Genomic DNA, 18,801 nt, shown 5'->3' with positions numbered 1-18,801 from the left:
TACTGATAAATGCATTTTTTTATTCACTTTTTTAACCAATTTGAATATATAGCTCATGCTCTTTCATTTGACACCTGTGGAATGGTTCTAACATCATTTTTTTCTGACGTATGATATTGCAAAAAAAATGCTCTCTGGGATAAACAATTTAAATAAAATTTAAACAATTGAATGAATCGCTTTGAAATTTTTATCACATATTAAGCACTAAACAACCCTCATTTAACAAAAATTTGAAAGTTGTACACTCATTTTTACAATAGGTATTGCGAAATTAATTTTTTTTGCAATTTCGACCTTTTTTCGTAATTATATTTATTTCGTAACTTATTTATAACTTTGTAATACGTCATTTTAAAGCTTTTTCCATGCTCTAGAACAATGTTTCCCAACGTGGGGCCCACGCCCCACAGGGTGGAAATTTGATTGTTAAGGGGGGCAATTCGAATATGGACTCGACACGAGTTTAACCCTTTCCTTCCGGGCCATTTAATTGCAATGCTAGATTTCGGTGAAGAATATTAAAGTCTCTATTTACTTCTCATACTTCAACTAATAATCGTGTGTTTGGGGCTAGTTATCAGATTTCTTTATTCGTCGCTAAAACTGGAGAGAGTTTTTAATAAAACCGTCAATATCAGCATTTCTTATAACGGTTCTGGGAAAAGATAAGAAATACGTAAAAGGTATGTCACTCAGTAACATACTGTTAGTGGAAGAATAGACGAAATGGGTTTGGATTGCCCGTTTATTTTAAAATATAATTGTCAAAAAACTATCAACTTAAAAACAGAAATTTTATAGTCTGGGCTGATTATCGGAGAATAGGCCATTTTTGGGAAATACGATACAAAGCGAATATATTTGGTATCATTACCCATATTGAGTTACGTCAGAAACGTACTAACAACAAAACCTTTGAACAGTTTCATTGGCTCCAAAAATGTGAAGTAAGATATTGAAGCACAACTTGAAAAGCTGAAAACATGAAATTTCTCAGTGCAAATGGCTGAATCAACTTTGAGAGACATTGAGACAGTATTGATAACTTGCATCTTGTGGTGCTGATGGATTGATGGGCAAGAAAAATGGCTGCTTAAAATTCATGAAAGATGCGAATCCAGGAATAATTCTTGTGCATTGTGGTATTTATAAGAACATCTTGGTAGCTCAAAACATCTCACTTGTTCTAAATGAAGTATTCATTACATAATAAAGTGTGCTAATGGTATTAAATCTAATGCCAAATGTGAGCATCTGTTTAAGTTATTTTGTGAAGAAGAAAATAAAGACCACGTGAGACTTTTACTTCATACTGAATACTGAAGTGAGATGGCTATCTGAAAGGAACTGCTCGAAAATATTTATAGAACTGTTTGCTTCTGCTAACGATTTTTTAAATGACAAACCTGAAATGAAGTATCTGTTCACTATCGATGGTGAAGCATTTGTGAATTATTTAGTGGAAATCTTTAAAACTAAATGTATTAAATACGCAACTTCGAGGAACAAATAAAACTCTTGTCGATACAAAGCGAATATATTTGGTATCATTACCCATATTGAGTTACGTCAGAAACGTACTAACAACAAAACCTTTGAACAGTTTCATTGGCTCCAAAAATGTGAAGTAACTGATACCTCTTTACTTGTTATTGCCAATCATCAATATTCTATTTACTGATTTAAAATAAAGATTTTTTGATATAAAACAAATTGATTTTTCAAAATGGATCATGCAGCCAATGTTCGTGGATTTTTCTGATATATTAAATATGCAGTATAAAGAAGGATTTGCAGAATTGCAAAATGATGAGTCAGTTTTTCATTGTATAAAAACTTACTGATTTACTGGTAAAGGAAAATTGGTTGGACATAACAAAACGTGGAGACTTGAGACTGAAGCTAACCACGTTAGTGAATAATTAATTTTTTGTATTAAAAATTATTCTTACATAGGGGGCATGAGAATTTTAGAAAAACAAAGGTGGGGCATGGCACAAAAAAAGGTTGGGAAACACTGCTCTAGAAGATGTTTTTACTAAAAAAGCCATAAGTTGCACTGTTTTATATTGATTTGAAAAAAAAAAGGAAAAATGCTGTTTTTGGCACTAAATTGTTTATAAATAAAAATGGCCGTCAGATCCTACGCAGGAAATAGTTACAATTTGTTCTTATAGGTATTACCTGTCAAAAAAACTTTTCAGTACCCTGGCTGTTGAAGTGTCATGGAAAAAACCTTATTACCCTGGACTGTTATCTAAGATCTTCCAAATCGGCTATATGAGTTTTAAAAATCTAATTTTTTAAATGTGGCCATAGAAAGAAATAACAGGAAGTCTAATCATGATCGAGTGGGGAATATAATAGAAGTATTTAAACTTTTGACCCTATTGTCGAAAAAGTCAAATCTTGCAGCATTGTATAAATTCGAGCCTCGTCTTGCTGAAAATATCCTCCTATTAATGCACCATCCATCAATAATTGATTTAAAAAAATTTATAGAATGCAGCTATTTATAAAATGGAGTTAGAATTTATTTACGGTATCTTTCAGCATTTAGAATCCCTTCGAAAAATTTGGGTTTTACAATACGTCGCTTGCTAATAGCATCCCAAATTCCAAGTTTCTGTGAATATCAATAGTGCACTCACTGAAAGGTTTCCAACACCGATTTCGTTTAACCTTCATCGATTTTCATAAAAATTGGTGAGTAGTTAGAAGATACCTCAAGAAACAAAAGTAACATAGTGCCAACACTTGGGCTTTTACCCTGGGGGTGTAGGCCAGCCCTTCTCGGGGGTGAAAACAATTTTATTAAAAATAACCCCATAAATCACAGGAGGAAGAAATTGTAGCAAAATTTGTTATATGAAGTTATTAAACTAAAGCAATACTTTTTGAGTTATTAAGATCAAAGATTTTAATTTTTGGTGAAAAAAATGTATGTTAAAGTGGTTTTTTATAAATAACTCAAAAACTATTAGTTTTCACAAAAAGTTATTGTTAAAATTGAGGTTATTTTTAATAAAATCGTTTTCACCCCCGAGAAGGGGTGGCATCCACCTCCAAGGTAAAAGCGCAAATTGGTACATGTCACTTCTTTCCTTGGGGTATCATCTAACTACTCACCAATTTTCATGAAAATTGATGGAGGTTCAACGAAATAGGAGGTAATAGCTCATATCCACCTTCAGTGACTTCAGTAAAAGGCGTTTCAATAAAATAATGCCGGATATCTGCACTCCACATCCTCATATTCTGAGAATTTTTGCACCCAGAAAAATGAAACAATATTCGTCAGTAAAAAAGGTTTTTCCTAATACATCATCATTATTATTGAGATTGTTCAGAAACTAATTACAGAAGGGTAGCCTTTGGGGATAGTCGTTTACGGTGATTTCATGGAAGGCTTGTATACGATACGGATGAAAATGTAAATCTTGCTTAAGAGGCTACAGTAGCGATCAACAGGTAGCAACAAACGCGTTCCAAGATTGCGGCTCTAATTTTGAATATTTTGTCGAGATATTTTGCACACATATTCGTAATATAATAAAGAATGGCGGTACAGAGCCCAATTTCAGAAATATGTCAGTACGTGGAAATTACTCTATAACTAAATAAAATATTGAAAAAAGGAGCCTGTACCGCCATTAAGAAGAAAAAAAAATAAACTTTCTTCAAATAAACTTTTTTATCCCATGCCTAGATTTTGTGTAATCTTGGAACTACTAAAAATTTTTATTTCTAACAAGAAATCGAACATATTACAAAGTCGGTTCGCTAAACTCAGACACAACTGGCTAGTGATTTTAGTAAGTAATTTTGCCAATTTGGTAAAATTGGCAAAAAAATAATTACAAATATTTAATAATTACTAAATAGTTAGTAATTTTGCCAATTTTGGCAAAATTGGCCAAAAACAAAAAAATTACCTCCTAAAATCACTAGCCAGTTGTGTCTGAGTTTAGCGAACCGACTTTGACTAAATAACTAATTAGACAACATAGAGAAATTATCACTGTCATTTTGACAAACCTGCGTCAGATTTTCTCTAATCTGTTTTGTCATCTTTATCGATATCTGTTCAGTGCAGTAGTGTGTTAATTTAAGAATTCGTTTTTGTTGTTTCATAGGAAAGTAGTGTTTATTGATAGTTAATTTATTATATATTTGTTGCTAATTTAAATCCCATGCTATGATTTTTCTGACGACTATTCTTAAGTTAAAGTTGATTTCATGTAATTGAATGAACTATCTTCCAATAAAGTCGTCCCAGAAATGCAACTCATAAATATTGGCAATATCATTTTAAAGTCGTCTACTTTAAAACGTATAATATATGTCTGAATTGTAAATATAAATGAGTCAGATACAATTAAATTATTAGAAGATTTTTTTACCAAGCTACATAAACAAGATTTGTTTAATTTATTAATATTTTGTATTTTGATAACGATTTCCGAAGTGGAAGAGGAAACGTCAAATAAATTCAAATTCCAACTTAAATTGTGCCTTATTTCCCAAGTAAAATAGTAAAGTCAATAATGGTGCATAAAAATTATTTGTAGCATTGTTGCAAAATCGGTTATAATAGTTAATGTATTTACAGCTTCCTGATGTTTTTGGGGGCGTCAGATCAATTTATCCACAGCGACCTGGTAGAAATGATGGCAATATATACGTTGGAACAACAAAAAATAATATTTTAGAGGGATCTTTACAGCGAAGATTTAATCAGGTAACATTATTTTACTAATATTTTTACTTTTCGACCACTTTTATAGTATCAAATTTTAATATATTATTGAACTTTAGAAAAGTAGCCTATAGCTATTTTTTGAGATATGCCCCTCGAAAGGGCCAAAAATGTTTTACACTAAATTTTAAATGGCTACCCAAAAGAGCTCTTTTTACCCTATATTTAAGAGCTCTATCTCTGAGCCCAATGATTTTGGCACACAAATGATTTTCTTGTTAAAATCTCAAACTTTTGATGAAATAATTTTCAAAACCAGAAAAGATACGTTTTATTTTATAGGTTATTTTATAGGTTAAGAATAGGTTCAGAAATAAAATAATAGGTTATTATTTTATAGGTTCAGAAAACCGAAAAGCAAATTTACAAATTTTATGATTTTCAACTAATTGTCAAAATTTAACTAAACGAAGAAAACAATCGACAAATTGGTAAAGAAAATGGTTTTTAAATGCCATTCAAATAGACGAGGGCATTTAGCACAAAATAAACAGATTTTTAAATACAGCACCTAGAGACTTACAACTTTTTGCATTGTGCTCAGGATGATGTCAGGAAAAAAGTTTACTATAGAAAAATGGGTGGAATGCATGATTGCATTTTGTAGTGCATAAAATGCATCCAAAATTGCATAAACATGTCAAAATAAGCATATTAAGGGCCAGATTTTGTTAATCGGGAGTTTTTGGGGTTGCTGAAGACGAATCCGCCATCAAAATAGACCACCGGAGCACCTGGTGCCCAGGTAAGGCCCGTCATCTGGAGTCTCGATGGTTTTCGGCGCTAAATTCATGCAAACAGATTTCGGACAGGTTGTATATTAGTGCACCCAATAATTTGACATGTAACACCATTGCCATATCCTCAATTTTTTCATACTATTACATTACATGCCTTTAAAAAATAGTTTTGAAACACCAATAAAGTAAAGTTTTTTAACACAAAAAGCTCAAAAGAGGCATTTTAAATCAAAATTAATCAAAATTGTTATAAAGAAGAAGATCAACTGATAAAATGTGCGCTAAAAATCGGTTCACTATGCTCACAGATATAGCTCTTAAAATATAGGGTAAAAGTGGCTATTTTTGACCCTTTCGAGGGGATATCCCGGAGTCACCTAGAGTGCTAAAAATAATAGTTATAGACTACTTTTTTAAAGTACAATAGTATACTAAAATTTGGTAAAAATCCGCGAACATATTTTATTGGAGAATCTTTAACCAGAGATTCTCCAATTTTTAATAATTGTATATTCTTATTCATGAATTAATTAATTGAAAGTAAATTAATCCTATTCGTCGTAGACAACTGAAACTCATGTATTCCATGAAAAGTTAAGAGGTGGTGTAATTAGACAAAATAGCAGGTTTTTAAAGGAAATTAAACAAATTAACAGACCAAATTTTCGTCAGGTATTAGAACAGCTAAAGTATTTTGGACAGTAAACTAAAGATTCCTGTTTGGTCAATTAAGAATCACATTTTATAATAAATGTGATATTCATATGTTACCCATTAATTTAAAAAAAATCTTTAGCATATTAAATTTTACCTTTCCACAAAATATTTCTAATAACTCAAAATTTCTAAAACAGACCAGTACTTATTAGATAAGTGCTTACATACATCGGCGACCCTGAATGGTGTGACCATAAGTCATAATAACGGCCAAAATTAGATCCACAACTGATTGATACTAAATTATTAGACAAAGAATAAAAATGGAACTATGTAGAGGTAGAGCATTACATATGTATTAAAGTGGAAGAATGGCTAAAAATAAACTTATAAACATGTACCGGGTGGTGAATCGTCAAACGGGCCACAAGAAAATCAATGGAAAATTCTAAATTGTTGAATTTCTGCTTCCCTAATTATTTTACATTAAAATTCATGAAAAACTATTTGTAGAGAACTGAAATCTCTTTTAAAAACAAATGTTAGATTTGTTCTACGAATTAAACACATTCCAAAATTTTGCAAAAATATAATATCTACATTTGCCATATATTCGGGGAGGAAAGTATGTTAAATTTGGAGTTCTAGAGTAAAACAGTCTATGAACAATTAATATACATATAAAGCAAAACTTAGTAATAGTAGTAGTGGGTGGTGTAAAGGTCGAACAGGACCTAATAGCCACTAACAAGAAAAAAACCACTACAACTGTGCTAAGCAAAGGTATTATTAAAGATAACAATCAAAATCAAAGTCCGTGGGAATAGCAAAAGTCTTAACACTAAGGTTAGTAATTAACATATAACTAGACTAAGCTAGATAAGGTACTTAACAAAAGGAATGAATAGAACGCTATGGTTACCACAAATATAGACCGAACCTAGCAGGAATTAAACGGTGAGGTATTCACCAATAGGACTATTAAGTGTCCGAACTAACTAAATACCAGATCCATGTAAATTATATCCTTACACATAGATACTGGGAGATATAACCAATCACTAGAAATAAGTCGGGTCAGAGACTCTTTTATTTAATCCTATTTAAAAAAAACCCTAAACATAAACTTACTCCCCTATTGAAACCCTGTAAATATTTAAATTTAATTATCCCTTCCCTTGCTTACTTTTTTACTGATTTATTTCAAATTATTGTTTAACATTACCTACTTAATCTGTTGTTCTGAAGCTATTTTCTTGTGGCATTTTTGCAATTAACTAGTTTTGATGGGAATTAATTAAGCCAAATTTGTCTTTTTAAAGGCAGAACGCATGTTATGATTTTTTTTGGCTTTGATTTCATGTAATCGAATGAACATATCTTTACTGAAAGATATTTCAGTAAAGTCGTCCCAGGAACGCAACTGATAAATATTGGCAATATCATTTTAAAGTCTTCTACTTTAAAATGTATAATATATATGTCTGAATTGGAGATATAAATGAGTCAGATTAAATAAATGATTAAAAGAATTTTTTTACTAAGCAACAACATTTTTGTTTAATTCATTAATATTTTTTGTATTTTGACAACGACCCGATTTGGGCGTCGAAACGTTAATAAAATCATTTTTTTAGTAAAATTGTGGCTTATTTACCATCAAAACTAGTTAATTACTTAATCTGTATCTAAAATTCTACTACATATATTTAAGATTAACAAACAAACAAACCCCTCTTATTTATTACACAAAAATAACTATGAATAATGTACCTGATTCATATGCATATAAAACAGTTTATAACATTTGTTGTAAACGAGAACCAGAATCAATATATTGATATAAAAAAAATATAAACAAAAGCTTAACTTATCCAACAGCTGTTCCAACGAAAACTAAGTTCTTTTAGGGTGTTTCCTCCAGGCACTGACAAACATCAAAATCATGTGGAAGGCTGTAGGGAAGGAAGCAAAAACTGCTGCTATGTTGATGGTCCTAGGAAGTTAGGTAATGGTCTCCAAAACAATTGCAATAATATAGGTGAATGGCTAGACAATATACGTGAATCCACAAGGTGTAGGTGGCAAGTCTACAAACAAAATAACCTTTAAGAAATCTACGGTAATCTCTATTAAGACCGTGCAAGTTCGGAAGAGCGACACCTGGTTTCATAGCTCAGCAACATGTCTAGCACTTTTAATTATATTGGCCAATTATATTAGTCCTGGTTACTGGATAATTGTCAAGGCCATAGTCCAAAAAAATAATAAGAAGAAAAAGTAAGATTCAGGTTATGTTATTAAAGCGTAAACATTGTAGGTATGTAGTAAATAAAATTAATAATTAAAATGCAGTACATACTACAAACAAAATACAAATAATTAAATTGGCTTTAATAATTGCATATCATATCAATATTGTCGAGCAACATATATAATTTTTACAATTTATAACACAGCATTTGCGAAATTCCATTTTCTACAATGACAGAAATATACGTCAATTTGACAATATGAAATATTTAGGAAATATGTTGGAAAGTTGTAAGGTTTCTCCGCGACTCGCGCATTATCGTTACTCGTATCCCCTCCAAGTACTTGCACACAGCGAATAGGAGTAGTTATTATAACTCCACAAATTCATTTTACTTGACAAAAAAAAACATTACTTTTTAAGTGTTTAATCAAATAACTCAAAATAAATACATCTTGGTTATGCCATGTCAAACTTTATGTCAATCTCAGCATTAGAAAACTTCTAAGTGGTTTCTCATGACTTTTGATGTAAAATAATTAGGATAGCAGGAATTCAGCAATTTAGAATTCTCCATTGAGTTTTCTACGCCCCGTTTGACGATTCACCACCCGGTATACATGACAAAAGTAAGTTTTTAAGTAATAGGTCTGGATCCCGCGTATGAAAAAAAAGTTGATTAATAGCAAACTGAAAATTTGTTAATAGCTTAAGGGTGTCTAGTCGGATAAACTTTGATATATGGGAACACTGGAACAGGGGCAGTTTTATGTGTGGAACAGGTTAAAAATTTGGAACGGTCAGACCACGAAAACGGCACATTTATTTTGTCCGACAGAACAGACTTAAACTCTCCGAATAGAGATTAAACTCTCGTGCAAAAATCAGACTGCTATTTATCACCTGTCATAATTCCTGTCATTTGACATATTCTACATGTTCCACTCATTAAAACGCCCATTTGGTGATAAATAGCAGTCTGATTTTTGCATGAGAGTTTAATCTCTGTTCGGAGAGTTTAAGTCTGTTCTGTCGGACAAAATACATGTGCCGTTTTCGTGGTCTGACCGTTCCAAATTTTTAACCTGTTCCACAATTAAAACTTCCCCTGTTCCAGTGTTCCCATATATCAAAGTTTGTCCAACTAGACACCCTTAAGCTATTAATAAATTTTCAGCTTGCTATTAATCAACTTTTTTTTCATACGCGGGATCCAGACCTATAATATTTGTAAATAAAGTTCAACCGAAACTTCTTCTATTAACAGCGGTAATAAAAAGTTAAACAAAGCATTTCTAGGTTGAACAGTGATAAGCTTCTTTGCTTCTCTATCTGGTCTTTACAGGATTTTTTTGTAGTTACTCATTAGGATTTTCCTCAGTCTCCTGAGCCCCGAATTCAGATCAGTTCACTACTAATCTCACTACTAATCATACAGGGCGATTCTTTGGAAGTTTTAATTAGACGTTTTAGAGAAACTTGATATAATTATTATTTAACTGAAAATATAGTATTTTCGAATATGGCCAATTTTTCTTATTTTAAATATAATGCTCTGTACAGGGTGTTTCATTAATAATTGTCCATATAGTAACTGGAGAAACCTTAGCACAATATACGAAGATTTAACCTAAAACGCTTAAATAAAATGTGGTTCCTTACTGAGTTACAGGGTGTTTTGTCTAAAAATTTAAAAATTATTTTTGCTCAGAATTTTAAAACTATTCGACGTATCCTTTTCATCTTCTTCTTCTTGACTGGCTTTACAACTCGGGGTGAGTCTTCGCCGCATCCACTATGGCCCTCCATCGTCTGAGATCTTGCGCTTCGATTTGCCATTGTTGTACCCCAATCCTAGATAGATCGGTTTCAACATCATCCTTCCATCTTTTTCTGGGACGGCCCACTGATCTTCTACCGTCTGGTCTCTCGAAGAACACTGTCTTTAGCACGCTGTCTTCCTCTGATCTTACTACATGACCTGCCCATCTTATCCGATTAGCTTTTATATGTCTGACGATGTTTTCAGTACCATATAGAGTCACCAATTCAGCATTGCGGCGACTTCTCCACTCTCCTGTCAATTCATCTCTTTGAGGACCAAATATCATTCTGAGGACTTTCCTTTCAAATATCAGCAATTTATTTATTTCTCGCTGATGTAGAGTCCATGTTTCACTCCCATATGTAACAACTGGGCGAATAATTGACATGTACAGTCTTAATTTAGATTGTCTTTTCAGCAGCTTAGATCTTAATAATGATGATAGGGAGTATAATGCTCTATTTGCAGCTATGCAGCTATTCTTGTTCCTCTTTTTCTATGTGATTGTCCTCTGTGATTACTGCTCCCAGATATTTAAACTCTTTTACTACTTCAAAGTTGTGGTCATTAATAGTTACGTTCTGCCTAACTCTTGGTCTTGGATTTTTGGTCACCAGCATATATTTCGTCTTCTCTTCATTTATTCGAAGGCCCAGGTTACCTGTTTCCTCCTCGAGCTGTGAAAACACCTCTCTTACGTCTCTTGTAGAATGAGCGACTGCATCTAGATCATCGGCAAAGGCCAACAATAGTTTTGATCCTCGATTTGCGAATCCCCCTGTTAGTTCAGACGATATGTTACTTATTGCATATTCTAAAGCCAAATTGAATAGCAATGGTGATAAAGGGTCTCCTTGTCTAAGCCCTGATGTTATACTAAATGGCATCGATGTTCTGTTTCCTATCTTTACCTGTGCATATGAGTCTGCCACGCACATTTGAGTGAGCTGCACTAATTTTCTTGGTATTCCCATTTCTAGCATTGCTAGCCATAGTCTGCTTCTTTTTATCGAGTCATATGCTTGCTGGAAATCTACGAAGATTTGGTGTACATCTCCGTTGAATTCCCAGTTTTTTTCTAATATTTGTCGGATGGTAAATATTTGATCTATTGTTGACCTTCCACTTCGAAAGCCGCATTGGTAGTCGCCTAGAATATCTTCCGAATACGGAGTGAGTTTCTTTAGTAAGATAATTGATAGAATCTTATACGCTGTACTAATAAGCGATATGCCTCTGTAGTTTCGGAATTGCTCTTTATTTCCCTTCTTATGTATGGGTATTATAACGCATCCATTCCATTCTCTAGGCATTTTCTGCTGTTGCCATACTCTGAGAATAATGTCATACAATTTTTGATGTAAAACGTTTCCTCCTTTTTTTATCAATTCTCCATTTATACCATCATTTCCTGGTGCTTTGTGATCTTTAAGATCACAAATTATTTCCACATCTGCAGAATGAAATTTTTTCTCTGATTCCTCCATCTCACTTTCAATATTTAGTAAATTCCGAAAGTATTTCTTCCATCGCTCTACGATTTCTGTTTCCATCATTATCAGTTCACCTGCTTCATTTCTCATAGCTTGTGTTTCCCCAACATTTCCACCTTGTCTGACTGTCTTCACTTCCCTAAAGAATTTTCTTATTTGATTCCTCTCGCCACTTATTTCCATTACTCGTATTTGCTGTTCTATGTAGCTTCTCTTTTTAGTTCTGAGTAGTTGCCTTGTCTGTGCCCTCGTTCTGCGAAAATCTGCTTTGTTCTCATCTGTAGGGTTTTGTAGCATTTTCATTCTTTTGTGAGTTTTTGTTTCCAGCATTTCTTCGCATTGTTTGTCAAACCATTTCTGTTTTGGGCGAGTCCTCTTTTTCCCAATGGTTTCTTTCGCTGCTTGTTCTATCACTGATGCCACTCACTGCCATGCATCTCCTAGGTCTACATTTTGGTCTTCCTCTCCCAGCAATTGAAATCTGTTGCTTATGGCTACTTGGTACTCCAGTTCTTTATTTGGTGTTTGAAGAGCTTCTATGTCCCATCTTTCTCTTTGTTCTTGTTGCTCCATCTTCTGTACTGATATTCGTGTTCTCAACTTTGATTTTACAAGAAAATGATCACTATCGCTGTCAGCTCCTCTTATATTTCGTGTATTAATAATGCTACTAGAGTGTCTTGCATCAATGAGGACATGATCTATTTGGTTACGTGTTCTTCCATCATTTGACACCCATGTGACCTTGTAAATGTCCTTTCTTTCAAATTGGGTGGATTTAATAATCATGTTATTAGATATTGCGAATTGTATTTGTTGTATCGTGTAGGGTATGTTTACCAATTACTTCTCTTAAATAGTCTTCCTTACCTAGTTTAGCATTACAGTCCCCCATTACTATTTTGATGTCATGTTTTGGCGCTGCTTTATACTGTTGGTCTAGTAATTCGTAAAATTCGTCCTTCCTATCTTCTTCGGCATCTTCTGTTGGGGCATAAATTGAGAATATAGTGAGATTGAACCACTTACCTTTGAGTATAATATAGCAGATACGTTCGTTTATTGGCTTGAAATCTATCACTGCCGTTTTTAATCTTTTTGCAATTACGAATCCACATCCGTATTCATGTCTGTTCTCACTACCCGACCAAAAGACTATAACATCTTCCATTTCTAAATTTCCCGTTGCTGTCCATCTCATTTCCTGTATCGCTGTTATATCCATGTTATATTCTTGCAGTTGTCTAATGGCTCTTGTCGCTATTCCAGGTCTGTACCAACTTAACACATTCCACGTACCTATGCAAATATCCTTATTCCGTTGCGTGTGTCGTTTATATCGAGTATCCGTCATGTTCCGAGGCAATAGTTTCTGTTTCGTGGCTTCAAAATTTTCATATGTACGGGACGCCGGCCCATAGCACAACCCCCTTTCGGAGGACCATTTCACCCGCTCTCGTCCGTTCCCGACCCCACTTTCCACCCAGGTTTGATACCGGATCTCCGGCGGGGTTGCTCGGTTTAACAGGAGGTACCAGCGTGAAGGTGAGAGTCGGATTTGAGTAGAAGAGGCTAAGTGGAGTAAACTGGAATCAACTCCATATATTCGCATTCTACCCCTTTACCCCCCTTTACTATCCTTTTCATACTTGGCAGAAAGTGCGACTACTATACACCCTACTAAATTATGATAAACAAACTTTTATAGCTACTACCAGAGGCGTACGACAGGGGGTAGTGACTGGTTGACCCTTCTCAAATTCTACGCCACTGGAGGACTTACTATTTTAGTGCCATTTTTAATTTCTTCAATACTTTCCACGTACATAATATACTCTTCATTGGTAACGATAAAGTCATTAATTTTCGAGATATTTGAAGTTAAATATGAAACGGCAAAGTTATTTTGATTAATTTGCGATATGATTAAAATTTAAAAATTATTTGTACCCAGTACTTTAAAACTATTTGGCGTATCCTTATCATACTTGGAAGAAAGTGTAGATACTGTACACCCTACTAAATTAAGATAAACAAACGTTTCTAGCTACTACCAGAGGCGTGCGACAGGGGATAGTGGCTGGTTGACCCTTCCCAAATTCTACGCCACTGACGAAATTGCTATTTTAGTGTAATTTTTTGATTTTCCAATACTTTTTATGTAAATAATATACTCTTTATTCGTAACGATAAAATGATTAGTTTTCGAGATATTTGAAATTAAACATGAAGCGACACAATACATTAATCAAAATAACCGTGTCGTCTCATTTTTAACATCAAATATCTCGAAAATTAATTACTTTATCGTTACGAATGAAGGGTATATTATTTTTTAAGAAAGTATTGGAGAACCCAAAAATTGAACTAAAATAGCAATTCGGCCAGTGGCGTAGAATTTGAAAAGGGTCAACCATTCACTTTCCCCCGTCGTACGCCTCTGGTAATAGCCAGAAACGTTTGTTTAACATAATTTAGAAGTTTGTACAGTACCTATACTTCCTGCTAAGTATGAAAAGGATACGTCGAATAGTTTTAAAATTCTGGGCAAAAATAATTTTTAAATTTTTAGATAAAACACCCTGTAACTCAGTAACGAAACACATTTTATTTAAGTGTTTTAGGTTAAATCTTCATATTTTATCCTAAAGTTTCTCCAGTTACTATATGGACAATTATTAATGAAACACCCATTATTTCGGATTTCGATAAAACTTTAAGCCGCACTCAAACGACTCGTGTACTTGGCGAATAATCGTCACTTGCGTATAATTGCCATGCCGTGTGAGTGGGTTACTCGTACAATTATTTGTCACTCGTTACCACTCGTTGGTTTTCCATTTCTTGTCGGTAAAAGTGACCCGAGTCAAAGGGATCACGATGATTCGTACACTTACCACGTACATATATGTCTATACTTGCAAAGTCGCTCAAACGAAATGTATAAATAGTAATTGGCATTTACTGTGACTATTCATTTAGACCAGTGCATTTAGCACTGAAAACATTGGAATAAATCGATTTTTAAATACACCACCTAGTGACTTGCTAGGTTTTGCATTGTGTTCAGGATACCAGGAAAAAAGTCTACTATAGAAAATAGGTGGAAATGCATAATTAATAATTGCATTTTAAAGTGCATTACATGCATCCAAAATTACATAAACATGTCAAAATAAGCATAGAAAAGGCCAACTTTTGTTACTAGAGGGGTTTTTGCAGTCGCTGAACATGACTACGCCATCAGAACCTACCCCCGGAGCACATAGGCACGCAGGGTCACTGCTAAGGCAAGTCATCTGGAGGTTCGAGGGCTATTGGCACTAAATTGATGCAATCAGTTTACTGGGATGTTTGTGGAGTCGCTGAAAACGAATACGTTATTAGAACCGACCCTCCGGAGCACCTGGTGCCCAATTTACTGCTATAGCACGTCATACTCTGGAATTTTGAGGATTTTCAGCCTCAAATTGATGCAAACAGATTACTCGGGGGTTTTTGGGGTTTCTGAAAACGGAATTAGCCACCAGAACACCCGGAAAGCCTTGTGTCCGCGGTCACTTCTAAGGCAGGTCATCTTCTGGAGTTTCGAAGGTTTTTGGCACTGAATGCATGCATAGATTACTAGGCGGTGTTTGGGGTCGCTGAATATGAATACGCCATCAGAACCGACCTCCGATCACCTGGTACACAAGGTCACACAAGGCAATTTATTTGGATGGTTTTTGGGCACCAGGTGCACCGGGTAGTCGGTTTTGATGGCGTATTCTTGTTCAGTGATCCCAAAAACTCCACGAGTAATTCGTTTTTATCAATTTCGTGCCGAAAACCCTCGAAACTCCAGATGGCGTGCCTTAGCAGTGAACCTGGAGATCAGGTGCTCCGATGGTCGGTTCTGATGGCGTATTCGTCCTCATCGACCCCAAAAACCTACCAAGCAACAAAATCTGGCGTTAATACACTTATCTTGATATTTTTATGCACTTTTGGATGCCTATTATGCACTTTAAATGCAACTATGCATGTCCACCAATTTTTCCGTCCAATTCAACTATGTATTTCCAGAAATTAAAATCGACCTGTCTCGGAATTTTTCTCCAAAGTGGCCTATTCTCTAAAAATGAACTTATTCCATAATTCTGAACCTCTCTGTATATTTTACAGTGTGTTCCAAAGAAAATTTTACCCCCTCCCCCCAAAGTTTCTTCACAATTTAAAAAACACGCCAATTTGTACTGGAAAGGGGACGAATTTTTATTCAAAAGTTATGCCTCAAATGTAACCCCCTACTGCCCCGCCTCAACTTCTAGTTTTTTTTTAAATAGTAAGTGTGGTCGAGTGGCACATCATTTGAAATGTATTTTTTTCTCTTTACTACACTCTATTTTTTTTAGTTTTCGTAATAACTTTGAACCTAATTTTGGATTTAACTAATTTGCCACATTCTGTCACAATTCTTTGTCGCAATTCTGCAAGATCTGCAGACGGATAGGTATATTTTTGATTTTAGGTATCCCCCACAAAAAAATCCAAACGCAAAAGATCCGGCGATCTTGGGGAGCTGAAATTTTTGGATTTTATTATTATTACTGATATTCAACCAATAAATTAGTTAAATCCAAAATTATCTTATTTACGTTATTACGTAAATTAAAAAAAATAGAGTGTCGTATAGAGAAAAAAATTACCTTTCAAATGATGTGCCACTCGAGCACACTTGCTATTTAAAAAAAATGGAGGTTGATGCGGGTCAGTTGGGGGTTGCATTTGAGGGCATGAATTTTGCATGAAAATTCGTCCCCCTCTCAATATAAGTTGACGTGTTTTTTTTAATTTTGAATAAAAAACTCTAGAATAAAAAATAGAAAATTCTTGGTTTCTGAATTTCTGGGGGGGGGGGTCAAATTTTCGTTATAACACACTGTATATTCATTTCTGGGAGCTCTAACACTGGAATAAATTAATATGTTTTTTTATTTATAAATTTCAATTTATCAAAATTTATAGTCTTAAAGTTTACTGTCCAACGTTTAAAAATGGGCTTTCTTTTACTCTACATATTATTCCTCACTACTTCACTCATTCCATACCTGAGAAAATAAATAATTTGATTTTGATTTTTTTTATTTCACAATGTTTGGAAAATTATTTTTTATTATTATTTACATAAAATACCTCGACAACTTCAACATGATGTTACTCCCATTTTTGAATGCCCTAAAGGCCTCAAGTACTTTAACAACTTATAAGTAATATATAACCCAAAAAAAAATCTTGATTTAATCTATTTTGAAGTCTATAAAATGGGGAAAATCTCAAAAACACCTCAAAAACAGTTTTTCTGGTTTTGAAGGTGGCTTACGAAAAATCTAAAAAAAATTAGACCTGCAGCCATCTCCAAAAAGTTTTCTCAATCTGTTATAAACACTCAACCTGTGGGTCTATACACAATAGACATGTTCTGTAAAAGGATCAAATATGCATGTGAATTTTTTTACATTTTTAAATTGCATCCTACCTAAAAGAAATAAAAAATGACGTTTTGGGGTTTGGGGGATGGGGGAAATTTCCAATCACGTAAAACGTAAAAAAAATTAAAAAATTGAATTCTGGGAGTGAAAGCATATTGTCGATTTTAACGGGGGTACAGCTTAAATATATTTACGTAAATTATTATTTCAAAAATATTAAACTGATCACCTTTTTTCTTATACGCTGGCCGCTGTATTTAAAGGCATTTGATACTTCATTTTTGCGGGAGAATTTTCACTTCGTTTTTTACTGTTTCACCTATTAAGCCACTGCGCTATTCTCATGATGCCACCAGAGCAATGCATGCAACTACGATGTAAAATGCAACTTTTTAAAATATTTTTTTTGCTAATTTTTTAGGTTGTTTTTGGTCATGGAAGACAGCTTTGGGGCTTAGCAGTCCATCCGGATGACGAAGTATTTGCTACAGCAGGTCATGACAAAAATATTGCTCTTTGGAGGAAAAACAAACTTATATGGGTTACTCAAGTGAGTCTATCTACGGTTAGGTTAGATTAGGCTAGGTTAGGTTAGGTTAGGTTAGTTGTCGACATCGGATATCGCTAATATTTTTTTGACTTTTTATAGATCTATCAAACGAATTAAACAAATGTTTATACATCTATAAAAAATATACTAGCAAACGTACCAGTTTTCGTTTTTCTAAATAGTTTTTTTTTTATTTTTTTTATTCAAAAAACAATATATTGCAAAATCGATTTTTCTAGAAAACGGTGTATCCTATCGACTTAAAAGAGTAACTTTTAGTACTAAAATATCTCATAATTTAATAATACAGAGTCAAAAATGCTTAAAAATTAAAGACAAAAAGTTATGTGATGAAATAACCGTTTCCCTACCCAAAACGGACGCTTATGACCGGTAGAAGAAATTCGCAATAGATGAAATCGATTTATCTCTGAAAGATAAATACGGTTACCAATTTTTGTTTCTCTAACTAGAAGCATTCTGAAGGTATTTAAAAAAAAAACTAATTACAAGACGCCATCTTCAAAGAGCACTAGCTTCCTTAGGAAGCATTTTCGGACTAGGTGAATTCGGTAAAATTTTCCTTAAATTATCTGAGGAATCTCCTTTCTTCGTTTGTCGTTGAGTTTCTGGACACCCTGTATATATATTATGCAGTGATGAGCGTGCTAATAACCGGCAAAAAATAGCACGCAAAAGATGGAAAACATAATACATTGCAAAACAAAAAGAGATGTAACTAGTGGAAGTGGAAATGATCGTTATAAACGTATAAATTACCTTAATATTACATAGTTTCCCACTTAATGTTGTTCTGAAGCTATTTCCTTGTGGCATTGTTATGATCAACTATTTATATGGGAAATAAGCCACAACTAAATTGAAAAAATAATTAATTAATTTTTTTGAGAGTAAATTAAATGTAAGACCAAATACTTACGATGTCGGGATAGTATCACTAGTATTCTGGGCTAATTAGCAAAATACAAGGAAAAGTTATTTACCAGCAATTTTATTGCTGGAATCGAATCTTATTATTGTATGTATTA

General features: G+C 33.7%; 1 protein-coding gene across 1 annotated transcript in view; it reads left to right on the top strand.

The window, feature by feature from the left end:
• Positions 1 to 18,801, top strand: part of LOC114337264 (echinoderm microtubule-associated protein-like CG42247) — a 195,660-nt gene that overhangs the window by 125,142 nt on the left and 51,717 nt on the right. Inside the window, exons 10-11 of the mRNA XM_028287679.1 lie at positions 4,616 to 4,744; positions 17,624 to 17,752. Of these exons, the coding sequence (XP_028143480.1) occupies positions 4,616 to 4,744; positions 17,624 to 17,752 (258 nt within the window). The remainder of the gene's footprint in view (positions 1 to 4,615; positions 4,745 to 17,623; positions 17,753 to 18,801) is intronic.

This window comes from Diabrotica virgifera, chromosome 2 (assembly GCF_917563875.1).
Source record: "Diabrotica virgifera virgifera chromosome 2, PGI_DIABVI_V3a".
Lineage (NCBI taxonomy): Eukaryota > Metazoa > Arthropoda > Insecta > Coleoptera > Chrysomelidae > Diabrotica > Diabrotica virgifera.
The sequence above is the reverse complement of the archived record's forward strand: the minus strand, read 5'-3'. Positions and strand labels throughout refer to the sequence as shown.